Source organism: Dermochelys coriacea, chromosome 4 (assembly GCF_009764565.3).
Source record: "Dermochelys coriacea isolate rDerCor1 chromosome 4, rDerCor1.pri.v4, whole genome shotgun sequence".
In the NCBI taxonomy this organism is placed as follows: domain Eukaryota; kingdom Metazoa; phylum Chordata; order Testudines; family Dermochelyidae; genus Dermochelys; species Dermochelys coriacea.
In genome coordinates, this window is record NC_050071.1 from 90,741,349 (window position 1) to 90,762,850 (window position 21,502).

A 21,502-nucleotide genomic window follows, 5' to 3' on the forward strand; every position below is an offset into this window, starting at 1 on the left:
TTCTGCAGAAAAGGATCTAGGGGTTATAGTGGATGAGAAGCTGGATATGAGTCAACAGTGTGCCTTTGTTGCCAAGAAGGCCAATGGCATTTTGGGATATAGAAGTAGGGGCATTGCCAGCAGATCGAGGGACGTGATTGTTCCCCTCTATTTGACTTTGGTGAGGCCTCATCTGTGTCCAGTTTTGGACCCCACACTACAAGAAGGATGTGGAAAAATTGGAAAGAGTCCAGTGGAGGGCAACAAAAATGATTAGGGGACTGGAATACATGACTTATGAGGAGAGGCTGAGGGACACGGGATTGTTTAGTCTGTGGAAGAGAAAAGGGAGGGGGGATTTGATAGCTGCTTTCAACTACCTGAAAGGGGGTTCCAAAGAGGATGGATCTAGACTGTTCTCAGTGGTAGCAGATGATAGAACAAGGAGTAATGGTCTCAAGTTGCAGTGGGGGAGGTTTAGGTTGGATATTAGGAAAAACTTTTACTAGGAGGGTGGTGAAAAACTGGAATGTGTTACCTAGGGACGTGGTGAAATCTCCTTCCTTAGAAGTTTTTAAGGTCAGGCTTGACAAATCCCTGGCTGGGATGATTTAGTTGGAGATTGGTCCTGCTTTGAGGACTAGATGACCTCCTGAGGTCCCTTCCAACCCTGATATTCTATGGAAAGCAACATGGATATTATGGGAGGAGATGAAAGGTGTAAGGTGACTTCTGGTAGTGAATATTTCTCATTACTTTACAGAGGCTTCCTATTTACCTAAAACGTACTGTAGAATTTATTTGATAGGAATAGTTCCTGTATTGAGCAAACTGAAAGCTAACTCATAATTACATAAAGGAAAAGAATTATCTCCTCAATGTCCATAGGTCAAATGGTGTATTCAGTCAGGAGAAGATGCGGTCAGCAGCTTGCTATTGAAGCACCAGTGGAAGCAGACTTGGTTAGCACAGTACCAGAATCTGCAACACCAGCAGCACTAGGTTATGCACAAAAGGTATTGTCGATGGATTATTTTTAATATTTATTTCTTCCCCTCCCTGCCAGTGTTTCTAACTTTCTATGAAATACACTAGACTCTTCTTTACAGTAAGTTAGTTTTGGTGTTTTCCTCCTGTCAGATAGTGTATGTAGGTCTTCTGTGAACTGGGTTTCATATTGTCGTATGCTGCACCAGTGCACTGTTGCCACTACATTGGTCAAGCTAAAGGCCTTTGATTAGCCCTAATCTGCAGGTCATCTTTAAAAAAAAAAAAAAAAAAAAAAAAAAAAAAATCTTTACAATTCCTAATCCTTATTTTTTAATGTATTTATTTTATTTAACTGTGTGTATAATTGTCTCTTACCTGTAGTGTGGGCTGCCATATGTTGAAGTACTCTGTAAAAATCGATATGTCGGAAGAACTTTTATTCAGCCAAATATGCGGTTAAGACAGCTTGGAGTGGCAAAAAAATTTGGAGTCCTATCTGACAACTTTAAAGGCAAAAGAATTGTGCTAATTGATGATTCTATTGTGCGGGGTAATACCATCTCTCCCATAATAAAGCTGCTCAGGGAATCTGGTGCTAAGGAGGTAAGTTCACTTTCAGCAGTTGTAATGCAGATGTAAAGGGAAATTTGATGGAGACACAAATTGGAGTGTTTCAGTTACACGTCAGAATATTTCCCTTAGTGCACTTACAAGGTGTGGTAGAAAGAGAGCCATAAAAACAAAGATAGCAAATGCACAACAATATGTATCAAAGGTAATAGTGTGAAAAGTTTCTTGTGTGATTCCTTGATCTTAGGAAAATCTGCAGCAGAAAAACTTGAATAAAAGGGGTACTGTTCTATTTTAAAGTAAGTATGCGTCTACACTAGCAAGCTTACAGCGGCATAGCTGTACTGATGCAATTGCACTGCTGTAAGATCGCTTGTGTGGCCGCTCTATGCTGGCAGGAGAGAGCTCTCCTGTCGACATAATAAAACCACCTCCACGAGTGGCGGTAGCTGTGTCAGTGGGAGAAGCTCTCCCATCAACATAGCACTGTCCTCACCGACGCTTCTGTTGGTGTAACTTATGTTGCTCAGGAATGGTGGTTTGTTTTTTGTTTTTGCCCCCCCCTCCACCTGTGAATTAAAATAAATTGTACTGACAAAAGTGGTAGTATAGATATGGCTTAAGATGTAACTGACAAATCAAGAATGAATGGAAAACTGATAGTTTTATCTTATCGAAAAATCAGTGTGGAGGCTATATATTTCTACTACTTATTCCTGCTGTGGTATTGTTTTTAACCTTACTTCTTAGGTAAATAGGCATTGTCCTAAATCTCAAGAAAAATACTGCTTCTGGTTTAATTTGTTTCTTTGATTTACATATGAAATAGAATGTGCTAGTCTGTCACAGAAGCAAATGTGCTTTGTATAACCAAAGCTGTCAATGAGTAGACACAGCCTAGGCACAGAGCCTGTGAACGTTTACATGTGTTCTTATTTTTATTACCGTGAGTAGCTCTGTTAATTTAAATTGGATTACTCACTCTTTAAATAAAATCTATTTTTAATAGAAAAGAAAAGTTGTGAAGACAAAATAGTTTTATTTGAAAATTAAGAAGCCATTTTAAAGGCTTTAATAATGTTACTACTTAAATTTCTTTACCATACTGATATTTTGGAGTCTGGAGAGATCTAAGACCCTGATCCTGAAATGTAATGCACGCAGTGGATCCTTATACATATGCAGAGCCCCAAGTCAGTGGGGCTCCAAATAGGGGCAGGGCTTTGCCCTTGCTGATCACCTTACAGGGGTTGGGGCTCTCGTGTCTGATTATAACATTAACTAACAGCAATGACTTTTATCAAGATGCAAGTTTTTACTGGTAATGTAATATTGAAAATTCATTTTATTTCAGGTGCACATTCGTGTGGCTTCACCTCCCATAAAATTTCCTTGTTACATGGGAATAAATATTCCAACAAAAGAAGAACTCATTGCCAACAGACCTGAATTTCATGACCTTGCAAAATACATAGGTAAATGCTATAATTTTAACCCCCGCTTGAGATTTTTCAGTCATGAGGAAAAACATGATCACAAATTTTCAGTGGGGAAAAACTGACACTCCTACCTTCCCAAAAAAACCAAACCCCCAAAACCCCAAAACTGAGCTACTGAATTTTTTGTTGATCTGCACACACCAGATCACATTGATACCAGCTGTATGTTTTGTCTGATGCAGTTTATAGTTCTTCCTTTACAATATATAGAGCACTCAAATAACCTTTCTAAGTAAACTACAAATACACTTTCAAAGTTCTAATTGTTTTGATTCTTGCCAAACTTTCCAGAAAAACTCTACCTGTAGTGAGCTGCGGCATGCAAAATTTCAGGAAGATAAGTTGAAGACAGGGTAGTGATGAAAATTTAAGCATAATAAAATATTCTTACTAAATTCATAAATGCTTGCTGGTTTTACTTAAAGCTCAAATTGTAGAATTTATGTAAATATTTTTCTTGAGCCAAAGGCATCTCATTTTAAAACTGTAAGATTTAAACAAGTAAAATAAATGCAGTGTATTTTAAAATCTTTACAGTAAGCAATATTTGCTACAGAACAAAAAAAAGAGAACAAATGCCTAAATTATTATTTGTGCCATTGCAAATAACAGATGTGCATTATCATGATTTAGCAATAGTGATCAGTAATGGATTGTGAATGGGCATGTCTATTATCATATATAGTATTGTGCTGGAGCAATGATTTTAAAAACTTGCCAATTTAAAAACACAGCTGTAGTTAAAAGCCTTTAAACTTACAGAGGGTTTTTTTAGTGTTTTTAAGATTGACTTCATTGCTCCTTCTGTCTAATCTTTTAATCAGCCTTTCCCCCCATGGGATTAATTGTGATGGCACAAATAAAGCATTATGAATTTGCTGGAGGATCACATTTTAATATCCATCCACAATGTAATTAACAAAAGTGATAAAATGAGAGGGTGAAACACTCTCCTCCTGCTAGAGCATTCACGTGAACCCTTACTGCATTATCTCAAAGGCCCAATAGCCAAATACAGCAAGAAGAACAAAAGTCATGGATGCTCTGCTTATGGAACAAAGACAGCTTGAAACAGCTATGTGTGTGGCTGCTTCCAAGGAGAACTTGGAATAATTGCTATTTCAGGGAGGCAATGTGCTATGAGCTCAGAGAATCTCAATGACCAGCTTGGATTTAGTTTCCATTTTGACAAAATGAGTAACATTGTGGTTCTCAGTCTTTTTTCCGTACCAGAGCCCCCGCCTCTTGTCTAGCTAACAAGGGACCCCACTCTACTTTAGTAATATGGAAAGGACAAGGTGACTGTGACCCTCCTATCACCCTGTTTTATAGTCTTTTCCTTGCAGGGGAGGTGACCCACGGGGAGAGAACCCATCTAATATCATGACTACATGTTCAAGATGCTTTTATTTTGTTTAATACTAGTATAGCTTTTAATATTTCATTGTCGTCTTTTATTTCCCCTAGGAGCAGACAGCGTGGTTTATCTTTCTGTGGAAGGGTTGGTATCATCTGTGCAAGAAAGTATCAAAGCAAAGCAAGAAAATCAAAACAGCCTTAAAACCAATAAATCTTGTGTTAGAAAGATTGGCCACTGTACAGCATGTCTTACTGGGGAATACCCAGTAGAGCTCGACTGGTGACTTTAATGCCCAAGTACCATTGCTGAATGTAGTTTTTTGAATTGAGAAGTATGTTGTACCTATCAGCGCATAGCATCTTCTTACATTAAGCAAGCCACTTAAAGCTAGTGATGTCTAATTGCTGTTGCAGACATGTCTTTGTGTTTGCAGACTTTCTATAAAGTTTATGGTGATGAAAACCATATAATGTAAGTACCTGGATAAATAAAATAAAAATCATGGACAATAGTGCCTTTTATTTGGGGGTTTTTTTCTTTTGGATGTAATGTAAAAACAACACGGTCTTTTGGATTACTTACCCAGCTAAACTGTTTTTGTTTTAATCTTGTCAAGGAAGTTGGATGTTCTTTTTAGGCTTATTCACAAAATTGATAAATTATTTAAAAACCAATTTAGGATACAGCTCATGGATCATACAGAATAATTTTTAATTATCAAAGCATATTAGTGCAAAAGAATAATGTGAAGTTTTCTTTTTTTGAAGAACATGCCCAATTCTGAAGAGTTAAATGGCTTTCCAAGGTATTCCAAGGAATTCTTATCTTGTACTTTATGGAATATTATATTGTAATAATACTTAAGTGTTTGGGTTTTTTGGTTTGTTTTTTTGCTTATGTTGCTAAAAGGCCTTTATATTCAAGCTATGTATCTACATCTAATGTGTCCATGTTCAGTGAATGCCATCTTTATAGCATGTGACCTTAAAAACGGAAGACTCAGGAAAATACTAAACAAAAAATCTCTCTAATTTGATATTTTCTTCATTTAAGCATATTGAAGCCCAGCATAATTGCTCTTAGTAAATGTCATTGGGATATGACAGGGAAAACTAGTTGTGATATTTACAAACCTAGAAAGTATGATTAGACCTGCATTGCAAAGTTGCTAACTTTCTCCCTCACTTCATTATTTTATTTCAATATAAATCCTTAAAAATTTTGAGGTCTGAGCTAATGTGTTTTTATAAATGGGCCTTCCAGGTGGAATCAAAAGTAAAATAACATTTTGCTTAGCTTGTAACCGACATGATATGTTATGTCAATAGAGTACTGTAAAAACTGCAAAAAGGTGGAGGAATGAGTTTTCATGAGAAATACACTAAGTTGTATTTCCAACTATTAGTCTACTGCTTTTCAACAGTACTGTATGGGTTACTGAATGTAATGTTTTTATCATGAAATGAGTGGGTTATAAAGAACACTTACATTGGTTATAAAGTGGCAAAATGGATTGTATTTTTTAAATAATGTTACAGATAACAAAGTATATACTTCTCAATGAACAGTTAGTAATTGGCTAAAATGAGCACCTTTCACAAAACTATTAATTTATGAACTTACACATTTTTTTAAATGTTTACTATACCTTAGACTTTTCTTATGTATGTCAGAAACTTAATTTAGATGTTTTTAATGTTTTTGGTGTTAAGGTTGCTTGTAAATACTGTTTTACAAAAGAGAAAGTTTAGAAAGTCTCCCCCTTTATTTCCCTCCCCATCCCCCCGTAAGTATGATGTAGTTGAGAGCCAAGTGATGGTGATTAAACCTCGATCTTTTGACTCAAGTATTATTAGTTGTGTGTGATACATAACCTCAGAACTAAAGCCCCAATTCAGCAAAGCATTTAAATAAGGATTTCACTTTAAGCATGCTTTTGAAGTCACTGAGATTTAAGCACATAGCTAAGTACTTTACCTAATGAGCGTTTGAGTTAGATTTAGGGCCTGCTTCCACTGAAGTTTAAGATAAGACTCTTGGGACTTTACGTTGACCTGAGCTTGGTGAGGAACCATACGTGTAGCGAGGGGCTCGCTGCATGTCCATCTTCTGTCTCATCAAGAAGTGGGTAGTAAGCTTCTGTTACAGAATCACAGTGGCATCCCACAAATGGAAGTGTGAGGAATGATGGTACCATCCCATGCCAGCCTGACCCTTCCTACCTTAGTCAGGGATGATTTAGGGAAAACTCTGAGATCTTTGAGTTTTTTCTCCCTACCTTTCCCCCACCCCCAAAAAGCAGGTATTTCTATGGGAAGGACTTAGAGTAACTTGGTCCCTATATCCTATCCCTTTACAGCGAGTCCTTTCCACTCTAGGATAAGAACTTTATCTACAGCCATATTTAATCACAGATGTTGCCAAGAGGGTTTTAACCTGTCTACAATTTGGAAAAATTATGCTTTTTGTCAAACAAAATATATAGAACTTGTGCATGTACCCTAGAATGTGCTGTAGCTCACGAAAGCTTATGCTCAAATAAATTTGTTAGTCTCTAAGGTGCCACAAGTCCTCCTTTTCTTTTTGCGGATACAGACTAACACAGCTGCTACTCGGAAACTTGACTAGCATTGTTACTTTTAACTCTAACTGTTTAAACACAGTTTGTACATTTTAACATGGTTCTGATTTCATTCAGGACAGATTCTCTAGTGCCTTAACACTTAAAGATCAAGTGTTCTCCTTTTCCACATATACTGTTGTGACGTTCCCCTGGAGTTGTCTGGATTGGTGATCAACTAGGTCACCCCAATCCTTGACTCTTACCCTGCTCTGCTGTGAGAACCACCACTTCTGGGCTGTTCACGCACACTCTCTGGCAGGTAAGCTGCTCCTTGGATTGTACAACTGAATGACACTAGCCAATATCTCCGGTCCCAGACACAACCCTAGGAACCTCTATCTTGCAGTGCCAGTTATGCCCACTGGATGCTGCAAGCTTATAGGAGTTCATCAGTTTAATAAAGAAATTGATATGCACCAGGCTTGTTATCCCAAGGGGAGTGACACTCTTCAAACCAAACACACTGCTTCAGGTAGAATAAACAAACAGATTTATTAACTACAAAGAGATTTTTAAGTGATTATAAGTCAAAACATAAGTCGGATTTGGTCAAATGAAATAAAAGCAAAACACATTCTAAGCTGATCTTAACACTTTCAATGCCCTTACAAACTTAGATGCTCTCCCTTTTAATCAATGCTTCAGTCGCTTGGTGTGGTGTCTGTAGCACTTTCCCTTTTATCATGTTCATTCTTCCCTCTTGGCTTTGCCACCCCTTCCTCCCCCCCCAGTGTCTGGTGAGCATTACCTCATCACATTCCCAAACTGACCAAAGGAAGGGGGGTGACTCACTCAAGAGTCCAACAGATCCTTTTGTTGTTGCCTAGGCCAGTGTCCTTTGCTCCTGTGAGGCTGGGCCCTACGTTTGTCCTATATATGCCCTGATGAGGTGCAAACTGCCCCTCTGTTGCTGGACAGTATTTGCCTGGGCTTGCTTTAAACTATGAGGACACATTTTCAGCCTCATAATTGTATACATTACCATAACAACAATGCTCAGTACATCATGAGCCTTCTGAAGACACCCCACCATGACAAACTGTGTGGTATCTAATGCAAAATCATAAGGATGAACGTGAGGGTGCTGAATGTTCCCCCGAAATACAAAATGTCACAACTGTGCATTTTAAAATGTAAAAATATGACTATAAAGGGTTATAATAGTATCAGACTCTGCATTTAGAGGCAGAGGTTTTGACTTTCACTTGTGGGTTTACACCAGCCTAAGAAAAATCAAGCCCACAATGTTTCTTGTTCAGTGCATGGTATGGTAGCTTACTTGTACACAGTTAAAATTGCTTCCTAAACTTTTTCCCTTCCTAGTTTCTCATTGTTTCCTTCTACATCCACATTTTCCTTTGACACTGTTCATCTATCAAAATAAAGGAGACTCCTTTCAGTGAATTCTACTGACCAGTCAGTATTTTTTTATGGCAGTCCCTCTTTTTCAAACGTACCAAGAATCTGCATCAAGGTCCTGATTCATTCCCCAGCACAGTTACTTATATATAGCCAAAGTTGCTTTAAATTTTTTTAAAACATTGATTATATTACACTTCTAAAACTTTTTCAGTTTGAATACCAGGGACAGTGTATGTAATCAACTAAAAATAATTTTCTGCTGCCTGAAGTTCTAGCTACTTGTCATTTCCTATGTCATCTTGGAGTGTGGTTAAGAGCCAGAACTGTAAATAGCAGACACAAAAGATCATGTTTCACGTAGTCATTTTATTACACTTTTTGCAAGAGTGACTGTTGAGTCCAGACCCAGGGTGAGTGAGGTGGTAGCTGTTAGTGGACCTAAATGTGGTTGGTGAACGAGACAAATGGTTACTTTACACAGAGCTCTTAGGGTGAAAGAAGAGCTCTGGGGAAGCTGCAAGCCTTATTTCAGAGTAGCAGCCCTGTTAGTCTGTATTCGCAAAAAGAAAAGGAGTACTTGTAGCGCCTTAGAGACTAACGCATTTATTTGAGCATAAGTTTCCTGAGCTGCAGCTCAAGCCTTGTGTGTCTCTCAGGACCAGCAGCTGGTGACCAGGGTTCTTGTTGGCTGCTGATGCTTCCCGTGCGCCCCGAGCCAGCAGGGCGCATGCTCCTGAGAGGGGCACTCACTCGACTAAACCCAGCCTTCCCTCTAAACGAGCTGAGCGCTGCAGACTGTCCTATTTCCGCCGCGGGGGGGGAGATGATTTATCACCGGGAACCTTCCTCAGTAGAAAGAAAAGGAGTACTTGTGGCACCTTACAGACTAACACATTTATTAGCGCATAAGCTTTCGTGAGCTACAGCTCACTTCATAGGTTGGTGTTGAGCTGTCCGCTCCAAGACCTGCCCCCCCCCAGCCACTGGGAGAATGGAACAGCCCGACCCTGGCGCCTCAGCATCCAATCAAAATGCAGCTACTAACCAATGCAAACACGGCTGCGCTGAAAGAGCTCCGCCAATCCGAAGCTGCCTAGAAGGAGCCAATCGAAAAAAAGAGCTTCATTCAGCCAATCAAATGTGGCGTATTGCTGTTGCCGCGCCAAGCCTGGAGGCGAGCCTAGGGCGTTCCTTAGCTGCCGACGCTCAATGGCGCGGCGGCGGCGGCCTTGGAGAGCGGCGAGCGCAGGTAGGTGCGAGCTTCGGCGGCTACTCTCGGGCAGGTGTCGGTCGGGGGAGCTGCCCAGGCCGGGCCCGGTGGGGGTGGTGGAAACGGACCGGGGCACGTGGCTAAACCGCTGCTGGGGCTGAGGACTGTAGGCGCCTTCGTCCGAGCGCAGCCTCTCCCCTCACGCACCCGGCTGCCTGGGTCCCTGGGAGCCGTGGACGATAGCCAAGGCGCTGGCTCCCACCGCGGCCGGCGGGAGACTTAAAGAGCTCTAGGGGAAGAGGCTGGCCCAGCGTACCCGCCCCTCAGCTGTGAGAGGAGACGGTGGGTGCGGGGACACCAGCCTTGGGGCTCCGCGGAGCCGCTCCGCCCAGAAGAAGAGCTCTGGGGCGCTGGGAAGCGTGTCACCCACAGGCCGCACTGCCTCAGCCCCCTCGTCGCTCTCGTGTGCGGGGGCCCTGGGGCTACTATCACCTGCAGAGTCGGGGCTGATGTGAGGTGCGTCCGAGGGAGACTACAGTTCCCAGCGTGTCCTGCTCTGCTTCCGGCTAGGCAATAGATGGTCTGCGCTTGGATCCAGATGTGCTGGGATACGTGCCCGGGACGTCCTTCTCCGAGAGAACAGATGTGTTTTAACCATCTTGCTCATTGTGTTGAGGTCCGCCAGTAAATTGAATAAGTAACAATCAACCAACGCTCTTTGCTTCAATAAATGAATCAGCTTTAATTAAATCCAAGTATATTTCTAATTTCTACAGTATGTTTTTGATGTAATGAGCAATGCTGATTGTGTCATACATTTAGGTAGTTAAATGTCATTTTGCAGCATATTCTTGTGCTAGCTTCTATGGGTCATGGTTACTTTTGTCCAAGCAGGTTGCAAAAACATTTTTCCTAGTGCGCTTGCAAGTAATCTGGTGATATCTATGATTTTGGAAAGCAATGGTTTATATAAACATATAACCAATATATATAAAATGGAGCGATAGCCATTAGCACTGGAAGTTTGTGGCTTTGGTTACAAAAATATATTTCCTCTGTATTTTAAAAGACAGTGCCAATTCAACATTGCTAACGGTTCCATAAACAATAATTTCCTCCTTGTCCCCTGTCAATTTTTGTGGTTTTAAATTCAATTTTTTCCTGTTTTTTTTCAAAAATGTTACTGTGTGAAAGATCCACATACGCTAAATGCTGGCAAATTCAAAATAAAACAAACTGAAGAACTAGAAACATTTTTTCTCATTAATCTTAACAGAAAGCTCTCTTAGTTTTAGTAATCATAGGTATTATTTTAGAGACTAACAAATTTATTAGAGCATAAGCTTTCGTGAGCTACAGCTCACTGCATCCGATGAAGTGAGCTGTAGCTCACGAAAGCTTATGCTCTAATAAATTTGTTAGTCTCTAAGGTGCCACAAGTACTCCTTTTCTTTTTGCGAATACAGACTAACACGGCTGCTACTCTGAAACTGTAAGGAGAGTTATCACTTAAGATAAGTTTCAGAGCAGCAGCCGTGTTAGTCTGTATTCGCAAAAAGAAAAGGAGTACCGGTGGCACCTTAGAGACTAACAAATTTATTAGAGCATAAGCTTTCGTGAGCTACAGCTCACGTCATCGGATGCATCCGATGAAGTGAGCTGTAGCTCACGAAAGCTTATTCTCTAATAAATTTGTTAGTCTCTAAGGTGCCACCGGTACTCCTTTTCTTTTCACTTAAGATAAGCTATCACTAGCGCGGGGGGGGGGAGGAAAACCTTTCATGGTGACAAGCAAGGTAGGCTATTTCCAGCAGTTAACAAGAATATCTGAGGAACGGGGGCGTGGGGGAGAAATAACATGGGGAAATAGTTTTACTTTGTGCAAACTGAACATAGTCCCTAATCAATGCAGACAGCTGGGCTCCTTGCAGTTTTTTAATTGTTTTTCATTATTTTGTTTTACCATGCCCACACACGTAATAAGGGCTGCACAGAGAACACATAGAAGCCAGATCCCTACCAAGTTCACAGTCCGTTTTAGTCAATTTCATGGCCGTAGGATTTTAAAAATCATAAATTTCATGATTTCAGCTATTTAAATGTGAAATTTCACAGTGTTGTAATTGTAGGGGTCCTGACCCAAAAAGGAGTTGTGTGGGGTGGGTGTGTTGCGGTACTGCTACCCTTACTTCTGTGCTGCTGCTGGTGGAAATGCTACCTTCAGAGCTGGGCAGCTGGAGAGCGGCAGCTGCTGGATGGGAACCTAGTTCTGAAAGCAGAACTTTCAGCATCACCAGCGCAGAAGTAAGGATGGTATGGTATTGTCACCCTTACTTCTGCGCTGCTGCCTGCAGAGCTGGGCCCTCAGTCAGCAGCAACTGCTCTTTGGCCACTCAGCTCTGAAGTCAGCGCAGAAGTAAGGGTGGCAATACTGCAATCCCTCTAAAATAACCTTGTGACCCCGTGCAATTCCCTTTTGGGTCAGGCCCCCCAATTTGAGAACCGCTGGTCTACCCCATGAAATCTGTATAACATAGAGTAAAAGCACACAAGACAAGATTTCATGAGGGGTGGGGGGCGAGATCAGATTTCACAGTCCGTGACACATTTTTCATGGCAATGAATTTGGTAGGGCCCTACCCATAAGATCTCGCACTGTAAAAATGGACTTGTCATACAAATGTGGTAATTACATACTTGAGGAATGTGGATTACTAAAATAGTGATGTCTACAGTCCTTGTTAGAGAAAAACAGAACATTGAACGCTTGCCAGGTAAATAAAGGAGAAACTAATTTATAATTATATTGTGTGTGTTTGTAATGTTTATGTGTAGATATACTCTGGTGAAGAAATCCTGGCTCCATTGAAGTCAGTGGGAAGACTCGGATCTTTAAATGTTTTCTCTTTAAAACAAGCATTTCAATTTACCTCTAAAGGATCCAAAATATACGTTTTATAAACACAAACTTTTACAAAACTGAACACGAGTAGAAGTGTTTCCTTTTAAACAAATCCAGTAGAAAGTACTTTTTTCCGTTCCCCCCTCAAAAGTAAAATTTCCTCCAGCGTTTGCAATCTAAGCATTGCATTACAGCATAAAAACCTGAAAGTGGAAATTGAATAGACTTTTTTTAATTGTTCTAATTTTAAAAGTAAGCAAATAGTAAAATAAAAAAGACTTTTAAAAATTCAGATTAAGGTTTGTAATATGAGTAACTTGTTGTTAAATGATAGTCTTTAATTGGGCACTGTCCCTTTAAATAGCTTTTAGAAGTGGTCTCATGCTGTTTTCTTGGATTTCTTTTTCACTAGACTAAGCTGCCTTTTATATTCATAATGTTAATAAAAGATTACAATGAATTCTGATTATTATTTTTATCTGTTTAGGGACTGAAGATTATGCACCTAAAATGACTCTTCAGAAGATGGTGCATCAGGCAGCCAGCCTGTATTCTGATAGAAAAGCAGTATGTTTTGATGAATGTAATGATAAGTCTCCAGTTTTCTACACTTACAAGGAAGTTGTTAGTCTTGCCACAGAATTAACGGTTTTCCTGCAACACTACTGTGATCACAGAGGAACATTTGAAATAGGCCTGTACTGCTATCCTGGAATAAATTTACCATCTTGGATTTTAGGGTAATACTTCTGTTTTACCTCGTTTTCTCTATAGTCAGTCTACACTAAAGAAATGGTTTGTTTGTTTGTTTTTTTTTAAATCAACAAACTTCAAAACCAGTGGAGCACTAGTAGCTAGACCTATATTAACTGATTTTATAAACTGGTTTAGCTGAACTTTTTGGAATGTTATGCATCCTTATTGCTGTATTGGTAAATCCAAGGGGGGAGGGGTGTTTTTTTCTTTAAAAAAAAAAAAATTCCAGAGCACTTTGGCTTGTGGCTCTTAGATTCACTAGCAAAGCTATTAGAATTTTTAAGTTCCCTGTACCAGTGCATATCTATATAACTGTCCATGAATATGCAGCACATCTTTGTTTTAAATGCATATCAATAGACATAAACATATAGTCTAATTTACGTGGTGGGTTTTTTTCCAGACTGTCATACCTCTGTTCAGTAAACTCCCCCCGTCTCTTCCCCCTTCCCCAAACAAATAAAGGTACTAATTCAGAATTAAGGCTAGGTCTAAGTTTCAGGCTTTAAATCCATCTAATTTGGCTGTAGCCTGATTGCTTTTGATCTTTTCTCTAAAAGAAAATCTAGAAAATGAAATGCAGAATTAAGTTGCAACAATAAGGACACACGATTAAAATAACAAATAGTGAGGAAATGTAAAAGTTGAGGCTTCAACACTGTCAGTTCAAGAATATTGCACATGAGCACTATTTTCTGTTCCCTTGTTTTCTGGTTAACTAGTTTAAAATGTTACCATATACATCAGAAATAGGCTTGAAAGAATACGATTTTTATCAGTAAATGTCAGTAGACATTTGATTTCACTCTACATATTAAAAAGATGATACAATATTTCCATAGATCACAGTCAACATTTACAGACGGGCAAACTTAGAAAAATGCTGCTTGAGAACATATTAGAGTCAAAATCCAGTGATATAGACTTATGAATTAGGTTTGTTTACAAATGGACTAGTGAATGAATATAAAAACAGGTATGATTTGTTGATTTAAGTATACTTTGTATATTTTGACATGTGGTGTTGGTAATTTGAGTATTAACAGTTTATAAAGCTTTAACTTTTTGAATCTCAACATCAGTTATTCAACTGTCTTACCATTGTCCCATAATTTCCTGCAACTGTGAAAATATAAATAGATTTTAAAAATGCTTAAAACTCATAATTTTGTGTAATTGTGAAAATTTAAATTGATGATATAAAAATGCCTACAAATAAACAGACATCTTTCAAAATCGTAACAAAATTAAAATTGTATTCTTCCAGGTCTAATCCATAAAATATATAAAATACGGGATGTGCAATACGGCTAAATTCATGTTACTGCTGGAATCTTAACTTTTGCATTTCCTAAATCTCTGTTTTAACTGTGTGTCTCAACCATAATATTTTATTAACATGTGACCAATGTGTGCAGCAGTGGACACAATTTTTGGTGCTTTGGGAGGCATTATGCCACACATGCGTACTGAATGACAAGTGCTTAAAGGTTTCATTGGCTTCACCAATATAACTTGTAAGTTCCTTGACCAATGAGTGTGTACTTACAAACTGTTCATGCATGTGTAATGCACCTTTAGATTTAATGGCATTTTCTCCTGCACATGCTGAACTTCACTGATGGAAAGCAAGAAAACAGTGAGTTAAAACGAGCTTTATGTACTGAACCTGTTTTGCTCAGGCTTTTAGAGCAATTGATGATCCCTTTATATGCTCTTTCTGCCAAATTTGGCTGGTTTTGTTCATGTAGTGTTTTACACCAGGTATCCCTTGTTCTGTTAGTTGTAAGGGAAAGCCAAATAAAAATAGATTTATTTATTTGTTTCAAAAATGAAACCTCAGATTTTAGAAACCCGATTAATATACCATCAGTTTTATTAATCTGGATGCTCATGGCTTTTTGATAAAGACAAAAAGCTAAGAATTCTTATTTGGTAAATTAAGCCACTAGGTGGTTCATATGCACAGTAGTGATAATAGTAAGCACTGAAGAAACATAGCAGTATAAAAGAAGCATAACTGATGACAGTGGGATGATACTTACATAATCTCTTCCCTAAAACAAAGACAGATATAACTCAAATCTTCACAAGTCGGATCTCATGAACTAGTGAGAATAAAACTATGATGTTCCTAGCATGTATTATGTATCTGCTCCATGTACACACGTGCTACATATTGTACCCAGGCCTTGGAGGAAGAGGAGCGAGCAGCGGGGGATGAGGGATCCTCAGGGGGAGAGATGCGAGTGGGGCTGGGCCACAATCCAGGCCCCCACTTCTAGGAAGCTTCTGCCGCTTGCGTTTAAGCCTCACCAAATGGAAGACTCACATTCCACCTGTGTCTGGAAACTAAGGGATCTCATAGCATAAAAGAAGCATCTGTGGAATTTATGTAAAACTTAAAATATATTTTAACTCTCTTTTACAATGCTATTAATTGACTCGAATTTTTGCCTTGTTAGAATCCTCCAAGTTCCAGCTGCATATTCTCCTCTTGATCCAGATGCACCACCAGTATTATCTACCTATTTTATGAAGAAATGTAATCTCCAGTATATCCTTGTTGAGAATGACAAAATAAATGTAAGTGTTAAGGATACTAAAAGGAATATTAAAATGGGATTTAGAAAATTGCAGCAGTTGAGTTAGTTGCCTTCTGTTTACCAAGTGCTCAGATGTAATTGTCTTCATTTTGACAGTGAGTGGTTTTCAAGCTGTTCTGCAGTGGGTCAAGAACATGAGTCTCAACCTTAGGGGAGACTGTTAAGAAATAGGGCACAAACCCCAAATTGGCTTGGAGTTCTGTACTTAGATTTCACCAATCAATTATCAGGTGTAAACGCCTCTGGCACTATTACAGTCTTAATGTGGAGTGACAGTCAGTCTCCTTGGTACTCCGATCTCCTTGGGTAACACCCATTTATGCTTGCCTTTGTGATAGATGGTCTCTTACACCCAAAATCGTAACAGTATTACTGGTTTCTTCCAGTCCCAAAGGATGAGTCACTTACCCAAGGTTAGTTGCCCTTTAGATCTCACACCAAAAACAGTGCTTGTAACCAATCCTATAATAATAGATCTAAAGATTTATTAAGTAGGAAAAGAAATAGTTATTTACAAAGTTAAAGCAGGTAAACACGCACACACAAATGTTAGTCTTAAGTTTCAAAGAGTAATAGAAGCTTCTATAATAAGAGAGCTCTATATGTCCCCTAGTGTCTTCTGTGAGCTGCCAGTTCAGCTAATGGGAGGAATTCACTGGCATGTCTCCTCTTCCTGGAGCGGGTGGAATTGGCAAAGTCTTTTGACCTCTGATATTCTACAGTAGTTCCTCTGGTGTGGCTGGGCCTTCTTTATTGGACAAGTGATAACACCCTCTGTTTGAGACTAGGGCCTGGTATACACTAGGAAATTAGGTTGGTATAACTACATGACTCAGGGTTATGAAAAATCCACACCCTGAGTGACATATTTAAACCAACAACCCCAGTGTAGACATCACTAGATCGACATCACTAGATTGACCTGACCTACTACCTCTTGGGGGACAGGAGGTTCCAGCTATATGTTTGTTGGTGTTCCATTGAGACCTAGAGGCCTTGGCATGAGCTGGCAACTGGTTTGCCAGCAAGGCAGTGGTGATCTACCTTGGTTTTACACAGACATTTTCTGATAATGTTGAGTACCTGGATGCTTTTCTCTAAACATCACCTTATTTTCCGGTTCACTTATTCACTTCCATAGTTTTGTAACACATTCCACAATGGTGGGCATTGGTATTCAGGAACCCTTGCAGTATTCCTCCCCAATAGGTGTTGCACATCAAGATGGAATGCAGAGCTCTTTGAGGAAACTTGCACAACATCTAATTTACTACTGATTATTAGATCATCATATTTATGAGTATTAAATTCATCCACAATTTTTAAAAAAGGAGTGAGCAGCTGCTCTCTGAAAACCAGACTTATTAAAGCTTTCTCAGGTTGGACTCCCAAAAGTGGAGGCGCTCAAAATCACTAGTCACTTTTGAAAAATTGGATCTTTGTTAGTAGTACAATGTGAGAATGCAGACAGTAAAACTGTGCACTGAGTTTTGCCTTTAACTTGCTTGTAAACTATTTTATTCTCTTACAGAAATTCAAAATATCCCATGCTGGCTGGTTTTACCAGAGTTCTTTTGCAATAGATCACGTTGGTTTAACTCTTTTCCAAATTAATTGGAACGATGTTGATGTAAATCTGCTGTTCGATGGCGCAGAAGACAAAAGTGGAATCTCCAAAGCTACAAGTAATTGGGAGACAGATTACGTAGCTGACCTGGACCAACTTAAAGCAAAGACATCACAAAGAGGGTACATGGATGTCAGGCAGCAACATTCTTTGGCATACATCTTGCATACGTCAGGAACTACAGGGATCCCCAAAATAGTCAGAGTACCTCATAAATGTATTGTGCCAAATATTCTTCATCTTCAGTAAGTTCACTTTTCAAAGGACTGACCATTAGGGGCCAGATTTTCAAAATAACTTAATATCTAACAGTGCTTGTATTTGCTTGTCACTGATAGCTATAGTCTTGCTGTATTTTGTGAATCACCTCCCTGGAGGTGATCTTCCCTGGTCTGCAGAGGAAAGGGAAAAATTGCAAAAGCTAGCTGCAGCTGAGTAAGTATATAAAGCCAAGACTTGGTGTCCTTTTGAAAGCTTTATTAACTTGGAAGTAATCATATTTTACATTCACAAAGTATATTGCTAAATAAGGTGATTACAAAAGTGTGGTTAAGGGGGGACTGTGCCAAAGTCTAGTATCAGGTATGGCATTGAACTACCAGGAATGGCTGAGGTAAAAATAACTTCAGTACAGTAGAAGTACTCTTCACAGATTCATTTGGCAAACAGTTGAAGCCAACTGGAGTTGAAGACCCACATGCTCTGGGTCTAACTGATCACCATATTTGGGGTTGGGAAGGAATTTTCCCCTGGGTCAGATAGGCAGAGACCCTGGAGGGTTTTCCCCTTCCTCTGCAGCATGGGGCACAGGTCACATGTTGGTTTAAACTGGTGTAAATGGTGGATTCTCGTAACTTGAAGTTTTTAAACCATGATTTGAGACTTCAGCAATTCAGCCTGAAGGTATAGGTCTATTACAGGAGTTTGTGGGTGAGATTCTGTGGCCTGCAATGGGCAGGCGGTCAGACTAGATGATCATGATGGTGCTTTCTGGCCTTAAATTCTATGAGCTGCCATTGGGGCGGGGAGAGAGAGAGAGAGAGAGTGCGTGTGTGTGTGTGTATGTGTGTGGCTCCCCCACTCCCTCCAAGTTTTCTTTCAGTCGGTTTCTTAATAGAATAATATTTTTTACTTTGCTTGGATATTCATTATTCTTAACATGCTTGACCTGATTTCATTACTCCCATATATCATGTTGATCATAATACAGACATTTTATTGCTGGTACTCTAAATGAAATAAATACAGAAACTTTGAAGTTGAACTTGTGATCTCGGATACCTTTTTCCACCTCCCGTATAGGAATTATTTTCCTCTTTAAGTCCTAATTACTGTTCTAGCTTTCTTGGCTTTTCTTTGTTCTGGTAAATACTAGTAATGGAAACACTGCTAGCCCAATATGGAATGGAGATATAGAATGGCACTGATGAATGAGCACAGACCATTCAAATCTGCACAGAGCTTCCTCCCCAGCATGCAGAAGGTAGATGCAGATGCCTTGCTCTAGGGCATCTGCATAGATATGCTCTAGCACAGCCAGGAGTTACGGGTTTGAAGATGCAAGAACCACTTGGTGAAATTCTCCTGTGTATGCAGGCAGTTATACTAGATGATGATAATGGTCCCTTCTGGCATTAAATTTTTATTAAATTGAGTACAGATACTATGCCATACAAGTGCTCCAACTCAAGACCCCTTCTGTTTTTAAATAATGCCAACCAGTTATCAGCGTTTATATGCACCAGGCTTAATAACTCTGACCTTTTTTTGTTTTAGATCCCTATTTAAGATCACACCAGATGATATACTGTTCATGGCCTCACCTCTGACGTTTGATCCATCTGTAGTTGAGTTGTTCATTGCTCTGATAAGTGGAGCCTCTCTGCTTATAGTACCAAACCCCATAAAAATGATGCCTCTGAAGTTGTCTGCCGCTCTTTTTCACCGTCACAGGGTCACGGTATTGCAGGTAGGCCGTTCACAGTGGGGTCCTGTTGAGATACAAGGGATGTATTTTGTGTCGTCTTCTTTCTGTTTGCCTGTGTGTGCTGCTTTTGCATGATACCAGACAGTAATGATGATGTTTTTCCTGCAGCATCAATTCACCTTTGGTTTTTATGCACCTATTATCCTCTTTGCTACAGAGTACTAGAGATTCATAAAGCTAAGAAATTACCATTTGAAAGGATTGTTTTCAGTGATGTATGTCAGATGAGATTTGACTGAAGCCAAGGCTGACATTCAGCTGAAGGCTCCTGCTATTTATGTAGCTTTTTAATTTCTTCTGACATTCACTCTGGCACCAAATAATGAGCTTGATCTTGCAGCCCTAAGTAATTCTTAATCATGGAAATAGTCCCATTGCCAGAAACACGATAAACTAAAATACCTATCAATAGTGCCATTTATAACATGATAAAGTGCCAGTAACAAGAAACAGAATGGTTATTTCCTCAGTAAGTTTGGCTGTTTATAAGCTGTTAGCTCACCCAAGATTGCACTGGCTTCCTTTCCTGTGGTAGAGAGAGCGCTACTCCTGTGTGATCTGCATTTTAACAGACTAAAATCTAATTTGCCTATGAAGTATACTAGAAATAAGTCTTTTGTAATCCTTATTAACTGAATAAGCCGAATTGCATGTTCTGTGGTATATGATACTATGCAAAGGCTAATACTTGAGTAAAAAACTTCAAAAATCTCTGCTCTTGCGGGAGGAGTGAATCTATATAATCTAAAATTTGAAGCAGAATGTCTATTTTATGTATAGGCAGTAATATGTTAATAGTCTGGTTAGTGAGGAGTATCCATTATTGAAACAACATAACCTCTTAAAGTGACAGGGTTTTAATTAACGTTGCGACTGCAATACTTTTACTAGCCAGACACGCAACCAGCAAAGGAAAAGGTATTTTCTTGTTCAGTTCTGCCTCCAGCCTCACTATATCTTCCTTCCAACTCCCAAGTCATTTTTTTAGCCTTCCCTCCTGCATGCACACACTCTCTTTTTTTAAAGATTTCCTTCTCTCCTGGAGAAAAGTGATTGTGGGTGTAAATTCAGGTCTACTTAACAATTAAGTGAAGACACCACAGCAAAAATAATCCAGCTGTTACAAAATATTAATTGTCAGGTCCTCTTACTTCTGCTCTGTTTACAATGGAGGGAGTAAGTAAAATCCTGGTACTACAGGATACTTCTACAGAGCAAAAACAAAAACGACCCACAGCAGTGAGTCATGCCGTGTGTAGGCATACCCACAGACTCTTTTCTGTCACACTAAAACATCTTGACCACTCCCTTGCCTGATGTTTTTAGATGTTTTTTTTTCCTGGCCTATTTCTCTTAAGTTGTAACCCTAATTAGCAAGTCACATGTTTCTTAAGCAGCTGAACTGTTTTTGTGGTTGATGGTGATAGGAAGTTTTTTAATTTGCATTTCCTTGAGTTTAATCACTGTCTTGATCAGTAAAGGGAAGGGCCCTTAATGAAATAAATGACTCTTTAGGGCTTAGTTGATTAATTTCTATGATAGTGTTTCTCAAACTTCAAGGCTGCCATCTCTGTGAGGATTCTGACCTTTTCTGTACAGACTTGAGCAAAGCCATGAAAAAAACTCATGGAAAAATTAATGCTTGTCCTTCCCTTAAAATTTCCATTTAGGAGCCATCAAAGTTTTGAATGGTCTGAGTGCTGATTATTAAATAGAAGGCTCTGATTTTCATAGAACCATAGGGTTAAACGGGACTCGCAAGGGTCATCTAGTCTAACCCCCTTCCAAGATGCAGGATTTGTCCCCCTCTTCCCCTCTTTATCTCCTCTTTTCCAAACTAAACATACCGAGTTTCTTCAGCCTTAGTTCATATGGGTTGCATCCCATCCATTTGATCATCTTTGTTGCTCTGCATCCTTTCTATACAACAGTGACAAAAATTAGACACCATAATGCAGCTGAGGCCTAACCAGCGCTGAGTAGAGTGGTACTATCACCTCCAGTGACTTGCATGCTATGCCTCTTTTAATG

General features: G+C 39.4%; 2 protein-coding genes across 10 annotated transcripts in view; both read left to right on the forward strand.

Annotated features, from left to right (window-relative positions):
* PPAT (phosphoribosyl pyrophosphate amidotransferase) overlaps positions 1-4,909 on the forward strand; it is a 76,780-nt gene extending 71,871 nt beyond the window's left edge. For both annotated transcript variants that reach the window (XM_038399145.2, XM_043513776.1), the window contains exons 8-11: positions 868-995; positions 1,351-1,572; positions 2,894-3,014; positions 4,506-4,909. In XM_038399145.2, the coding sequence (XP_038255073.1) occupies positions 868-995; positions 1,351-1,572; positions 2,894-3,014; positions 4,506-4,681 (647 nt within the window). In that variant the 3' untranslated portion in view covers positions 4,682-4,909. The remainder of the gene's footprint in view (positions 1-867; positions 996-1,350; positions 1,573-2,893; positions 3,015-4,505) is intronic.
* Positions 4,910-9,483: 4,574 nt separating this feature from the next.
* The window catches only part of AASDH (aminoadipate-semialdehyde dehydrogenase), a 57,404-nt gene continuing 45,385 nt past the window's right edge, over positions 9,484-21,502 (forward strand). For 2 of the 8 annotated variants that reach the window (XM_043513768.1, XM_038398715.2), the window contains exons 1-5: positions 9,501-9,632; positions 12,983-13,235; positions 15,717-15,837; positions 17,389-17,729; positions 19,261-19,453. In XM_043513768.1, the coding sequence (XP_043369703.1) occupies positions 9,593-9,632; positions 12,983-13,235; positions 15,717-15,837; positions 17,389-17,729; positions 19,261-19,453 (948 nt within the window). In that variant the 5' untranslated portion in view covers positions 9,501-9,592. The other 6 variants (XM_038398713.2, XM_043513769.1, XM_043513773.1 and 3 more) reach the window with 6 other exon arrangements.